This window comes from Mytilus edulis, chromosome 10, assembly GCF_963676685.1.
Source record: "Mytilus edulis chromosome 10, xbMytEdul2.2, whole genome shotgun sequence".
NCBI lineage: Eukaryota > Metazoa > Mollusca > Bivalvia > Mytilida > Mytilidae > Mytilus > Mytilus edulis.
Window position 1 is genome coordinate 22,588,018 of NC_092353.1, and position 13,246 is coordinate 22,601,263.

Below are 13,246 nucleotides of genomic sequence, written 5' to 3' on the forward strand. Positions count from 1 at the left end.
GTAAAATGGCCTTTTATATTAGAAAATTAGTATAATGAATATCTTATGGGGTAAGCAGTTGACACTGAAGGCTAAATTAGTTGTCTCAAAATGAATCTTATTGCACAATAACTTTTATATTTGATATTTGAAAAATCAGCCGGGGCCAAAACGGGAAATCAAACTCATAACTGTGTATTGCTACCTAAGATAAAGTCGAGCCAAGTCTGGAATTTAAACTTACAAAGAAGACCGAAACAGAAAAGAATAGTATTGAGTAATACTCAAATATGCAGTTCGTGCTTATATAGACGTCAAGTTAATACGAAAACTGAAACGTTTGTTGGTTGAGTTCATAGACATGTTTGATTATAATACTTCCATATAGTTCAAATTCCGGGTTTGAATATTTTAGAATTAGCAAAAGCATGTTTTACATTGCGTTATCTTTTTTTTGTACTGCTCGATTTTTTATTTACTGGTATATTGTTTTTGTTCTGATCATCATTTCTACTCTAATATATGATTATTAAACGGATATCGTTCAATCACGTTTTCATCTATATTTATAGTGTGTTATAATGCTGCTTTTTTAAATTCACTTATAACCAAATATTAAATACTGACCAGAAAGAACAATCTTCACGTCATCATATTCGCAGAGATAGTTTCGATCAATCTTGGGATAGTCAAAAGGATCCGTACTTTGAAGTCGTACATAACCTGTACATTTCGGGTGCTGCTGAATGGAAATAAATGTAAATTCCATAGAACTGGATCTTTTCTGTAAAAGTTTTTTTACCTAATAAAACAGAACCAACCTGTTGTTTCATTGTATTAGAAATAAGGATGTAGTTGTATAATGTTTTATCGTCTTAAAATATTCTTTTGAACATTATGTCCATCAATATTTGATACTTTTTATGTCCCACCTACGACAGTAGAGGGGCATTATGTTTTCTGGTCTGTGGATCCGGTCGTTCGTTCGTCCGTCCGTTCGTTCGTCTGTTCGTCTGTCCGTTTGTCCCGCTTCAGGTTAAAGTTTTTGGTCAAGGTATCTTTTGATGAAGTTGAAGTCCAATCCACTTGAAACGTAGTACACATATTCCCTATGATATGATCTTTCTAATTTTATTGCCAAATTGGAGTTTTTACCCCAATATCACTCTAAACATAGAAAATGATAGTGCGAGTGGGGCATCCGTGTACTTGGGACACATTCTTGTTTAGTCTTTCCATGAATGTCAAAAACTAAAATAACAAACATACGAAAGCTAAAAGAACCATTCGAGGTCCAAACTTCAAATTCATTCGATATTTTCAAGTTGGACGATGACTTTTGAATTCAGCATTTCAGCGATTTTCAAGATATATTAGTGAATCTTGGCTCAAGCTTTCTTTCAAACATATGAATAATGGATACATTTTATAATTGCGATAACTAAAATTCTTGATTGATATTTTTAATAAATAATACTTAAGGTTTTATTGTAGTTCATTGGTAGACCATTTTCTATAAATTCATCATCTTGTGAATTGCTGAAAAACTCTGGATACAGCGGTTCTTTCTTGTTTTGGTCTGCCATCCTACCAAAAATGTGTCCTTCCAAACCACTGGAGGTCATAACACCTGTATTAGAAATAAACGAGCCAAATTTATTTTAATCAAGGTAATTGGTACCACATAAACATTCGAGACGACCTCTTAAAGATTCCTACTTATTAACCATTGAAATAACATCTGAAAGTATGTCAACGGTCATGATACTACATATATTAATAGATAACAAGCACTTGCAATTGAATTATTCTAGGTCTGTTTGATTTTCATGTTACAGGTTAAACAAATATTTTTATCATGGTTTTAACATGCATAATGAATGATTTGTGATGAATCGAATCAGTCAATGAAATGTTTAATCCTTGTTTCGCTTTCAATGTTGACATCCTATTCCTCTCAATAGTTCAAGCGTAACACATATCCAGCGAAAGGGTCAATTGAAGGTCACATGAAAATAAATTCACATTAAGTTGAATTATTGATTAATTCAATTTTAAATTAGCATTGTACTTTTATATTATTTTGACAAATGTGGGTCAAACTGACTACTTATAAAAAAAATAGTGTTTAAAAATTCCGCTTTGATTGATACTTAAAAAAAATATAGTATGTATTTTTATAAAATATTGTTTAAAATCTTAATCACTATAAAAAAAACAATCAAATATATTTACATAGAAGAAGAAAAAAACACAAATACAATTTAAGCACATAAGCAAAAACGAAAGACAAGAATACAACATTTACCATAGCATTAAAGCACCTTAGATGACTGGTCTCTGAATCAAATAGACAAAACTCGTATATAACTTAATTTCTGTAACTATGTACCTTTTCCGAATAAATGATATTGTAGTTTATTCCACAACGAGACTGCTGATTCAGACGTTGTACTGTACGGTTTGTTTATTAAGAATTTCATAAAATTTGGCAATGATCCAGAAAATTTTCACCAACTGGTAAATCAGCAACAACAAGAATCTGGGGGGGACATATGAAGAAAAACTTATATAGCATGCAGATATTCAAAGAAAATATATCGATCAATGCAATATCATCAATAAAATTTACAAGTGAGAGGTTTAGGGCTATAAAAGCAGGTTCCATCCACCATTTTCTACATTTGAAAATGCATGTACCAAGTCAGGAATATGACAGTTGTTGTCCATTCGTTTGATGTGTTTTGTTATTTGATTTTGCTATTTGATTAGGGACTTTCCGTTTTGAATTTTCGTCGGAGTTTAGAATTTTTATGATTTTACTTTTTACATGTTTTACTATCACGTCAAACAGTAGTTTTAAAATGTGATGTTGAGTCGATGTCATTGTATTCTTTCTTTCTATTTATTTTTTTCTTTCATTTCATGTTTCTGCAGTTCCTTAGATTTTTTTTCTCTATCTTACTTAATTAAGTGCACGAAGTTTCCATTTGTAGAAAATAGTTGCTATCATAAACTCTTCATAATCTAGTTAGTTACCTTTAAGTCTGTTATATGATTCTTTGGACCAATTCCAGATAACATTAAGATAACAGGACTGTCAATGGCTCCGGCAGATAAGATAACTTCTTTTTTGGCATTGAGATTCAGTTTTCTGTTGTCTATAATTACTTGTACACCGATAGCTTTTTTACCGACAAGTAATATCTGTAAAATATTAATTTAAAATATGCTATTGTCTCGTTTATATCTTGAGGCTTCCAGACCCTTGTATAAAAGGGAAGAAAAATATACAACTGGCACATTATTCTCGTGAATAACCTTACAACGCCATGGATAAAGAAAAATAAAGACTAATAGACAAACATCTGTACGCAAAACACAGCATAACTTACATGGAACTTAAACCACATACTATATTTGCATAGTTTGAAAATAAAACATTAATCACTATGTCCAAGAAGAGAAAGTCTAGCCAAGCACTTCATTCAAAAGGGTATGTTTTGTTTAAAGTGATACAATATTCTCGGGAAGGCTGATTAATTATTCTTTCTTGAACGTCATATTTTTTTCATATTTAAAACATAATCATACTTGGAATGTGCTTAACAGAAAAATTGGTCGACGGAAAGTAATATCAGAATGTGTTTTTTTTTAATTCAGACATGTCATGTTGTATTGCCATTAGGTGTTGAGATTCAAGGTATATGTTTGAAACATCAACCAAATGACGGAATTGGTCATGTTTCATTGACATATGGATCTATAATTTAATCAAATAACCTTTTTTAAAGCTATTAGCTGATGCAGAATTAATTTAGTTTAGAATTTTTCTAAATTTACTTTTCAAATTGATATCTGTAAAACATTGATTTGAAAAGTTCGTTGGCACGTTTTTTCAAGTAAATGTTTTAACTCTTGACTGTAAATAATGCATGTTTTATCTGCATGAATGAACCAAGGAGGTCATACAATCAGATGTATTAAAACCCAAACAAGGGCTGTTAACATAGTACCTTTGTTACAAAACTATTAATGCTTATGTGTAAGTTTGGTCTATTGATAATAGGTCTTAAATAGGCTTTTGCAGTATTGGAACGTTCACCATTCTTCATCGACGACTGCATGTATGAAAAACCAGCAAATATTGTGAATAAAATATGTAAAATTGGCTTTGCGAAACTTTCTTATTTTATTATTAAAAAACTAGTACTCCAAATTCAAGACAGAACTTAATTTAAGAACTATTTATCCATTCGTCATTCAGATTTAAACAATCTCATTTATCCTAAAATCATTTCATATTTACTATTTTTCATATTACTAGTAATCCATTCGGAATTAAAAGGCTAAATTTAAAAGCATTGTTTTATCGACCTCATATGTTTGCTTTTTAATAGATTGTTACAATTGGCCTATAATGGTTTACTTTTATAAATTATTATTTGGATGGATAGTTGTCTCATTGGCACTCACACCACATCTTCCTATATCTAACTATTAGTTACACTGTGTGCAATTGTCCTAATACGAGAATTAATCGGGTCAATGAAATTCATTTCGGCTGAGGCGAAGCTAAACCTGATATGAACTTTATTGACCCGATAAATTTGGTACTTGGACAATTGCACACTGCGTAACGAATTTATCCTAATTTTGTTATATTACAAATTAATCAATTCAAATTCGACCATCAGGACAATATAAACCAAATAAATTTAGATAAATCAAAAACTGTGAAAAATGAAAAATATAAGGACTATAAGATACTAAAAAAAATGATTTTGTATTAGGTCAATGGTATAAGGGAGATAATTCCAATTGACGTAATAAAACATTGAACTGAAATTTATTAGGATAATATAGCCAATTAAATTACGAAAAAATACTCTAAATCAGGATAAACATATTTATCAAACAAATGATCAGAACGAAGGAACGACGGGTACACCCATATCGTGCATGTATAAAATAATCATCAGCCATAATTCATCCCAGTATTTTGTGGCGTTTGTGTTGCTTAGTCTTTAGTTTTCTATGTGTACTATTTTGTTTTGATTTGTGTACTATTGTTTGTCTGTTTGTCTTTTTTAGCCATGGTGTTGTCAGTTTATTTTCGATTGACGAGTTTGAATGTTCCTCTGGTATCTTTCGTCCCTCTTTTATTATATTTGGCGCATTTGACATTTTTCAATTACAATTTTTCAATTACATTTTTGTTACAAAAACCGCTATGATATTATTCTACCTATTTGATTTTCTCCATTCAGGTCAACATGGTCTATCCCGATTTCATGTGCAGCTTGTCAATAAATTTCTTGAAGTGGCGTATTTCTGACTTCACTTACATCTAAGTATCCTCCCCTTGATTGATAATCTGCGGAGAAAATCAATAACAAATTAAAAAGTTTTAAGATAGGGTATCCTGTGGAATAGGACAATTAATATTTAGTGATAGTATGTCGGACATAATTATAAATATCTAGGGATAGTGAAAATAATAACAAAAAAGTATTTAACTCCAAGCCTTTACTTTTTTTCATATTTTTTTTTGTATGTTTGGATTATGTCTGCTCAGCAACTGTCAAATACGTGTAGACCTATAATGGTTTACTTTTATAAATTGTTACTTGGATGGAGAGTTGGATGGAGAGTTGACAACATATTTGTAACTGTCGGAGGACGTGTTTTTCAACAGACTGTCGGCATCCCAATGGGAACAAACTGTGCCCCTCTACTTGCCGACTTGTTTCTTTATTATTATGAGGCTGACTTCATGCAGGAACTTCTTAGGAATAAAGATAAGAAGTTAGCAATATCCTTTAACTCTACTTTCCGCTATATAGATGACGTTCTTTCACTAAACAATTCAAAATTTGGTGACTATGTGGAACGCATCTATCCCATCGAATTGGAGATAAAGGATACTACAGATACAGTTAAGTCGGCTTCATATCTTGACTTACATCTAGAAATTGACAATGAGGGTCGGTTGAAAACAAAACTTTACGACAAAAGAGATGATTTCAGCTTTCCAATTGTGAACTTTCATTTTTTAAGTAGCAACATTCCAGCAGCACCTGCATACGGGGTATATATCTCCCAATTGATACGATATTCCCGTGCTTGCATTTCCTATCATGATTTTCTTGATAGAGGGTTACTGCTAACAAGGAAGCTATTAAACCAAGAGTTCCAAATGGTGAAGTTGAAATCATCCCTTCGTAAATTTTACGGACGCCATCACGAGTTGGTTGACCGTTATGGAATAACCGTTTCACAAATGATATCGGATATGTTCCTTACGTCGTAACTACAATCCCCTTCCCTTTCATGAATGTGACTTACCGAATTAGACTATTTACCGGATTTGTAATCACATAAGCAACACGACGGGTGCCACATGTGGAGCAGGATCTGCTTCCCTTTCGGAGCACCTGAGAACACCCCTAGTTTTTGGTGGGGTCGTGTTGTTTATTCTTTAGTTTTCTATGTTGTGTCATGTGTACTATTGTTTTTCTGTTTGTCTTTTTCATTTTTAGCCATGGCGTTGTCAGTTTGTTTTAGATTTATGAGTTTGACTGTCCCGTTGGTATCTTTCGTCCCTCTTTTGTCTCATTGGCACTCATACCATATCTTCTTATATCTATATATATATTTATTTCTTTTGAATGAAATGCTGTGTTTGCTATGACATTTCTTGCTGTGCTCCAAAAAGGTATTTCGTTTAAAACTTTCAGAAGTAGATAATAGTTTTGATGCATGCGAACATTAAACAGCATAGCAACAACAGGGACTCCTTGAATATTTAACATGCGAATTGTGTTCGATCTTTAGCAAATACATTCAATTATGAAGATTATTATTGTAAAAAAATTGTCAGTTATTAGATTCAAAAATTATTAAGGTATAAAAAGCTTTCAATGGGAAATCAGCAAGTACAAACCTGAAGCCTAAAAACGAGAAGCCTGAATATCCTCAATCTTTAATTAGTAGGGAAGGACATCTTTATAGATCCATCCTGTACACCCCTCTTTTCCCCACTTCTCATAGTCATATCTACTTCCTCTGACGTAAGCGAGATGGTTTATACTGCTAGATCCTCCAAGGACTTTATCTCTGGGCCAGAACAATACTATCATAAAACCACCATCAATGCAGGTGACAACTTTTGACCAAAAACAGTCGGTAAAAAAATAGTACAAGAATTGTTTGTATTTCTTATTGTATTTGGAGTTGCATTCTCCATATCAAATATGGTTTTATTTTTTAGTAATTTACAACCCATAAGATAAAAACGCAAACTGAATTTTATTATATGGGGGCCTAAGAAACAAAAAGTTTCTACAACAATTTCACTTGCAGTGTAGGGCAAACCAACATCTGGTTTGAGGTAAAAACAGGAGTTAGACAAGGCTGTGTGATGTCTGCTCTTCTTTTCAATGTCGTCATTGACTGGGTAATGAGAAAAACAACGGAAGATACTCCAAGAGGAATAAGATGGAACCTTTTAGCAACATTGGAGGATCTTGATTTTGCTGATGATCTTGCTCTTTTATCGCATACCCACCACCATTTACAAGAGAAGACAAACCGCCTTAATACTTTTGCTAGTCAAGTTGGACTTAAAATCAGCCAAACCAAAACTGAAGTCATGACGCTAAACATCAATAACTCAACTCCTATCCTAGTAGATGGAAAAGATCTCCCCATCACAGAAACATTTACATACCTAGGAAGTACAATAAGAAACGATGGAGGTGCAGGAAATGACATAATGAACAGATTGAACAAAGCCAGGAATATATTAAGATCACTTAACAATGTATTGAAATCATCACAGTATAGTAAGAAGACCAAACTAAAACTGTACTAGAGTTGTGTACTATCTACTCTGTTATACGGATCAGAATGCTGGAGGATGACAGAAGTCGATCTTAACAAACTGTCAGTTTTTCATACCAAAAGCTTAAGGAGAATCCTGCGCATTTTCTGGCCAAACAAAATATCTAATGAAGATCTTCTAAACCAGTGTCAGCAAGATAGCATGGGTACAATATTAGTGAGAAGGCGTTGGAAATGGATTGGGCATGTGATTAGAAGAGATAGTAATTCCTTCACTAGAACAGCATTACATTGGACTCCAGAAAGAAGGCGTAAGCGAGGAAGACCAAAAAACACATGGAGACGTACTGTAGAAGGAGAACTAAAGACCATGAACAAAACATGGGAAACAGTAGAAAAGATGGCCAAAGACAAACAGAAATGGAGAACCTTTGTTGCTGCCCTACATGCCGATGGCATACCGGGCAGTAAGTAAGTAAGTAAGTAAGTAAGTAAGTAAGTAAGTAAGTAAGTAAGAAACAAGAGATGAAAATGAAAAATGGTTGCATGGCCATCAATGATTTTGGAATTTTTTATGTGCTGTATCAGTTCAGAGAGATATTTTTTGTGCGACAAAATTTTGCTGTTTGGTGGTAATTAAAATTAGTAATATCCAGTGAAAAGAGTAAATCATTTTTTTCACAGCAAACAAACTTTGTTCAGAAGATGTACTCGCATTTACAGTTCAATGATTTTTGAAAAGAATGCATTTGATTTTTACAATCACTCAAAGAAGACACAAAGTGACTTTTAACATGTACAAAGTAGTAGAGTATGATATACTTTATTTGTAAACTAAACCAAATTGCAAAAAATCATTTGTGTATCTTTCATCGGTTCAATAGCTAACAAATTACAGTAGGATTGTGATCTACCCACTCCAGACCTGCAGATATATATATATATACTTACCAACGATATAGTCGTATGTTGCATTTATCTTTACATCGAGAACTACATCTTTTTCAGATGGCAGAAAATAAATTCCTATCAGAATACCAGATACTGCCATCAGAATTGTATTATGCAAAGCCATCTTATGAACCCTGAAACTATATATTGACATGTCACAAAAAACTGGCGTTGATGAGATTTATAAGACATAGGTAGCCAAATAAAATTTTAGGCAAAATAACAACCGTCCCATATTTTCAAACGCAAATTGTGATGATGCATTGTTTGAATGTATAAAACATTATTGAGTATGACCAAAAATCAATTTAAATCTTTATTTTTGAATTTTTGTTAATAGCTTTTTGCTATGTGTGCTACTTAATTCTTATTTCATATTTAGTTAAAAAGAAATCATGAATTTTAAAAATTCTTAGGTCTAAGATCACTATAGATGTATGACTTGCAAAGGAGTAGGTTCAGTAAGACCCCTTTTTGGCCCCAAAAAATAGCATTTTTAAAAAATTGTGAAAATGTAATCTTTAAGCTATATTTCGGAAAGTTATATGCTTCTGCTACATAATATAGAACTGATTTTGACGATACAATGCACAAATATCGCATTCTAGCATCATTAAGTCATGCTAAATTACTGAAATCGTCAAAATTTTAGCATTTTGGTTAATTTTAGACGGTTTCCGTATAAAATGAAAGTGGCCGCATTCGTGTTTATTCATAATATTGAAATGCAAGTTGTATTTGATGATAATACAAAACATATATAAAGGTTGAGGATGAACACGGATGCGGCCACTTTAATTTTTGACAAAAACCATCTGAAAAGTGACGTTTTTGGCATATTTGATAGATATTTCATATTGAAGCTTGAATCAGAGCGTTTTTAATGACTAAATCAGTTAAAATCTTTCACATAAACTAATCGAATCAATTGAAATAGACACTTAAGTGTTTAAAAAGTGTCCATAAACTTTCGTTATATGAACCTGAAATTTGAGGCCAAAATCGACCTTTACCGGACCTACTCCTTTATGATTTCGTCTTATTCCTATCGACATGTTTTGGCTATTTACCTATATTTGTCGCCTCCTTATCAATTTACATGATTCGTTCTTGTTAATTTCTCAAACTATATTGTTTATATTATTTTGGAGTTGCATTATCATTGTGCATAAATCATAACAGCGGCCAGAATTCATTCGGGTCATTGTGAACTCGATTAACGTACTCAGATTTATGTTCACTTTTCCACCTGACGAAAATTTGATCACTGTAATTGTCGATGACAAATGAATTTGAGTCTCTAAATGTGGACTGAAAACATAATCAGTTTAATTGAGGTCTGGAGCTGGCATGTCAGTAACTGCTGGTAATCTATTCTTATTTATGTATTATTGTCATTTTGTTCATTTTCTTCTGTTACCTCTTTTGACATCGGACTCGGACTTCTCTTGAACTGAAATTTACTGTGCGTATTGTTATGCGTTTACGTTTCTACATTGGCTTGAGGTATAGGGGGAGGGTTGAGATCTCAAAAAACATGTTTAACCCCGCCGCAGTTTTTGCGCCTGTCCCAAGTCAGGAGCCTCTGGCCTTTATTAGTCTTGTATGCTTTTTAATTTTGGTTTCTTGTGTATAATTTGGATTTTAGTATGACGTCCATTATCACTGAACTAGTGCATATATTTGTTTAGGAGCCAGCTGAAGGACGCCTCCGGTTGCAAGAGTTTCTCGCTGCATTGAAGACCTATTGGTGACCTTCTGCTGTGGTCTGTTCTATGATCGGGTTGTTGTCTCTTCGACACATTCCCCATTTCCATTTTCAATTTTATGACATAGATGGAATGTTGAAAATCGTTCATGTTCCCTTATGGTTGTAAAGAATATGGAAGAATTTAATATTGGCAATTTACAATTTTGAGAGACGTACTTATTGTGTTTTACAGATAAGGTCTTGAATTCCGCGCTGGGTGTTGTGATATTTTTTTTTTTTTTTTCATCATTAGTACAATATAAATGAGCTTAATTTTGCATGTTTAATTTGGTCTTATTTATAAACTGAAGTTTTCTAAATAAAAAGTAAAAGTCTAACCAAAACATCAGATTAATTTATTCTATATTGTATCAATAACATAACAGGATAGATCTTAAATCTGCTTCATATTTAAGTTTCTTTTAACTATTGCAATTTCAAGGGGAAAAAATCTTAATCACAACCGTTCATGAAACGGTTACTTGATACGTTAGCTATAAATACGAAAAGTATTTACGTGAAATTAATACTAAGTTCAAGATAAAAAGTAAAATCACAAAAATACTGAACTTAGAGGAAAATCTAATCGAAAAGTCCATAATCACATGGCAAAATCAAATACCAAAACACATCAAAAACGAATGGACAATAAATAGTTTTGATAAAGATACATAAAACAACATTAACATTACGTGTAAAATTCAGTTAAGTTCAATGACTGCTCCTAGTTCGCACTACGGTACGGTTGGTACGGCCGCAAATCGGGAAAACATCTACAGTAATACTCTACTACCGGTTTAGAAAAATTGAGTTATTCCATAAACTTGTCTTTGCTGCTTAATTTTTTTTCTATCAAAAATGTGTATCTTTCTTTAAAAATTTCAAGATATTAAAAAGATCCGCCAAAAATATTGCGAAAATTGTTATCTATGTTACCATTGACTTCCCCTCTGGTATCTGTCGCCCCTGTTTTTAAGACACACAACTGCAACGACTAATTCAGTAATTGTGGATCTAGTCTTGCTAATCATGTTTTCTACGTAAAGTATCTATCAATCTATTATGGTTTTTCAGATGATATGCAAAATCATTTTTGAACACTCAACATCGTTAAAAATCCGCATTGTCTATCTGATCAAATTTTTGTCTATCTATCTATCGCTAAAAAAAAATTGAATGATTTTGAGTTCATTAGTACAATGAAAATATCGGGAAAATTTTCCCAATTTTTTTTATTTATTTTTTTTATTGAATTTTCTACTGTTATTGGGGACTTCGTCCCCATATTAAGCAAAAATGCAATGAGTCGTCAGATGATTTCGACCATTTTATTTATTTCTAGATCTTGTCGTTATTTGTTATGTGGTGATCTTGCATTTTTACTCCTTTTGGTCTTTTTTGTATTTATGTCGACCAGTTTGGTTGATTGATGGGGTCGGACACAGACTTTCTAAACAAGATAATTTAGATGATTATGTGGTCAAGTTTATTTACATTTCACCTAGTAGTGTCAGAGAAGAAGATTTTTGTAAAAGTTAACGATTGACGGACGACTACAACGGACGACACGTGATGAGAAAAGCTCACTTGGTCCTGTGAGCCAGGTGAGCTTAAAATCTAAAACTTTACGTAGCTCTTCACATTTCCAGGTATTAATACATCCTAAGCTTTCATGTAATTTGTGTATGAAGATTCTTGGTGAAGGTAAGTACAGAAAACGTTTCGGACACGATATATCTATTAAGTGGTGTTTTCATTTTTCAGCTCGATAAGTATGCAATGATTTCCTTGTTTTTTTTAACTGTATTAAAATATTACTATCCGTATTGAATGAAATTTTAAAAAACATATATACAAAACATAACAAGCTAAAATTATAGTTAAAATTTAAAGGTTTATCCCGAAAAGGAGAGAATTCCAGGCCTTGCGCTCATTCAAATTTAAAGCAAGATTTTCGTTCTCAGAATCAGAAAGCAACCAATTGAAATACTAGATTTTTTATTTCGAGTATACATTTTGTACTACGAGTACTATGAAAAGTTTTATTACCGAGAGCCCAGAAATATAAAATCGTAAAGTGATAGGGAGGATTTGCATTCTCATGTCAGCTATCACGTATGAGAAGGATATTGATAAAACAAGATCTAAGAGAATGTCAACATAAAATACTCGAGTGCATGCTACATAGTTTTTGCAAGAAATTTCTAATGATATACATGTATGCACCAGTTTATTGACACACTTCTGATGTGTTTAATGTGCAGTGACATACTAATGTGTGTATACAAAAATGTATAAACAAATATTGTTTAATGGTCATATTAAATTAGCTATATATATCAAAGTATACAGATTGTTCAAGTCAACATTGATCAGCATCGATGTAATACGAAATATTGGAAAAGTAAATGAAATGCACCTTGAAAACAATACTTACACGTAAAAGATAATATTAGTTACATAGTGTGCTAGTGACCTAATACGGTATATATGGGGTCAGTAAATTCCATATGGGGTGAGAGCGAAGCTCGAATCCCCATATGGAATTTACTGACCCCATATATACCGTATTACGTCACTAGCACACTATGTAACGAATTTATCTTACCGACTATCTGAACGTGTGAAATTAAGACTAGTGATTCTCAAAATGAGCAAGTCTTCAATACTGTTAGCATTAAGAAAATACTTCCGTTGATCCTACAAAAACAGATGCCAACA

The 13,246-nt window shown here is 32.5% G+C and overlaps 3 protein-coding genes across 3 annotated transcripts in view; 2 read left to right on the forward strand and 1 right to left on the reverse strand.

Moving 5' to 3' along the window:
• LOC139490679 (glucose dehydrogenase [FAD, quinone]-like) overlaps positions 1-13,246 on the forward strand; it is a 542,951-nt gene that overhangs the window by 95,728 nt on the left and 433,977 nt on the right. The gene's annotated exons all lie outside the window — the stretch shown is intronic.
• LOC139492642 (glucose dehydrogenase [FAD, quinone]-like) lies at positions 1,473-7,121 on the reverse strand. Its single transcript, XM_071280794.1, is given in 6 exon segments — positions 1,473-1,609; positions 2,372-2,521; positions 3,019-3,186; positions 3,996-4,108; positions 5,219-5,356; positions 6,926-7,121. Coding segments are annotated over 5 exon segments (678 nt in total). The 3' UTR covers positions 1,473-1,609; positions 2,372-2,458.
• On the forward strand, positions 7,442-7,855 carry LOC139492643 (uncharacterized). The gene has a single exon (XM_071280795.1). It carries the CDS (start codon positions 7,442-7,444, stop codon positions 7,853-7,855), a length of 414 nt encoding a protein of 137 aa, XP_071136896.1.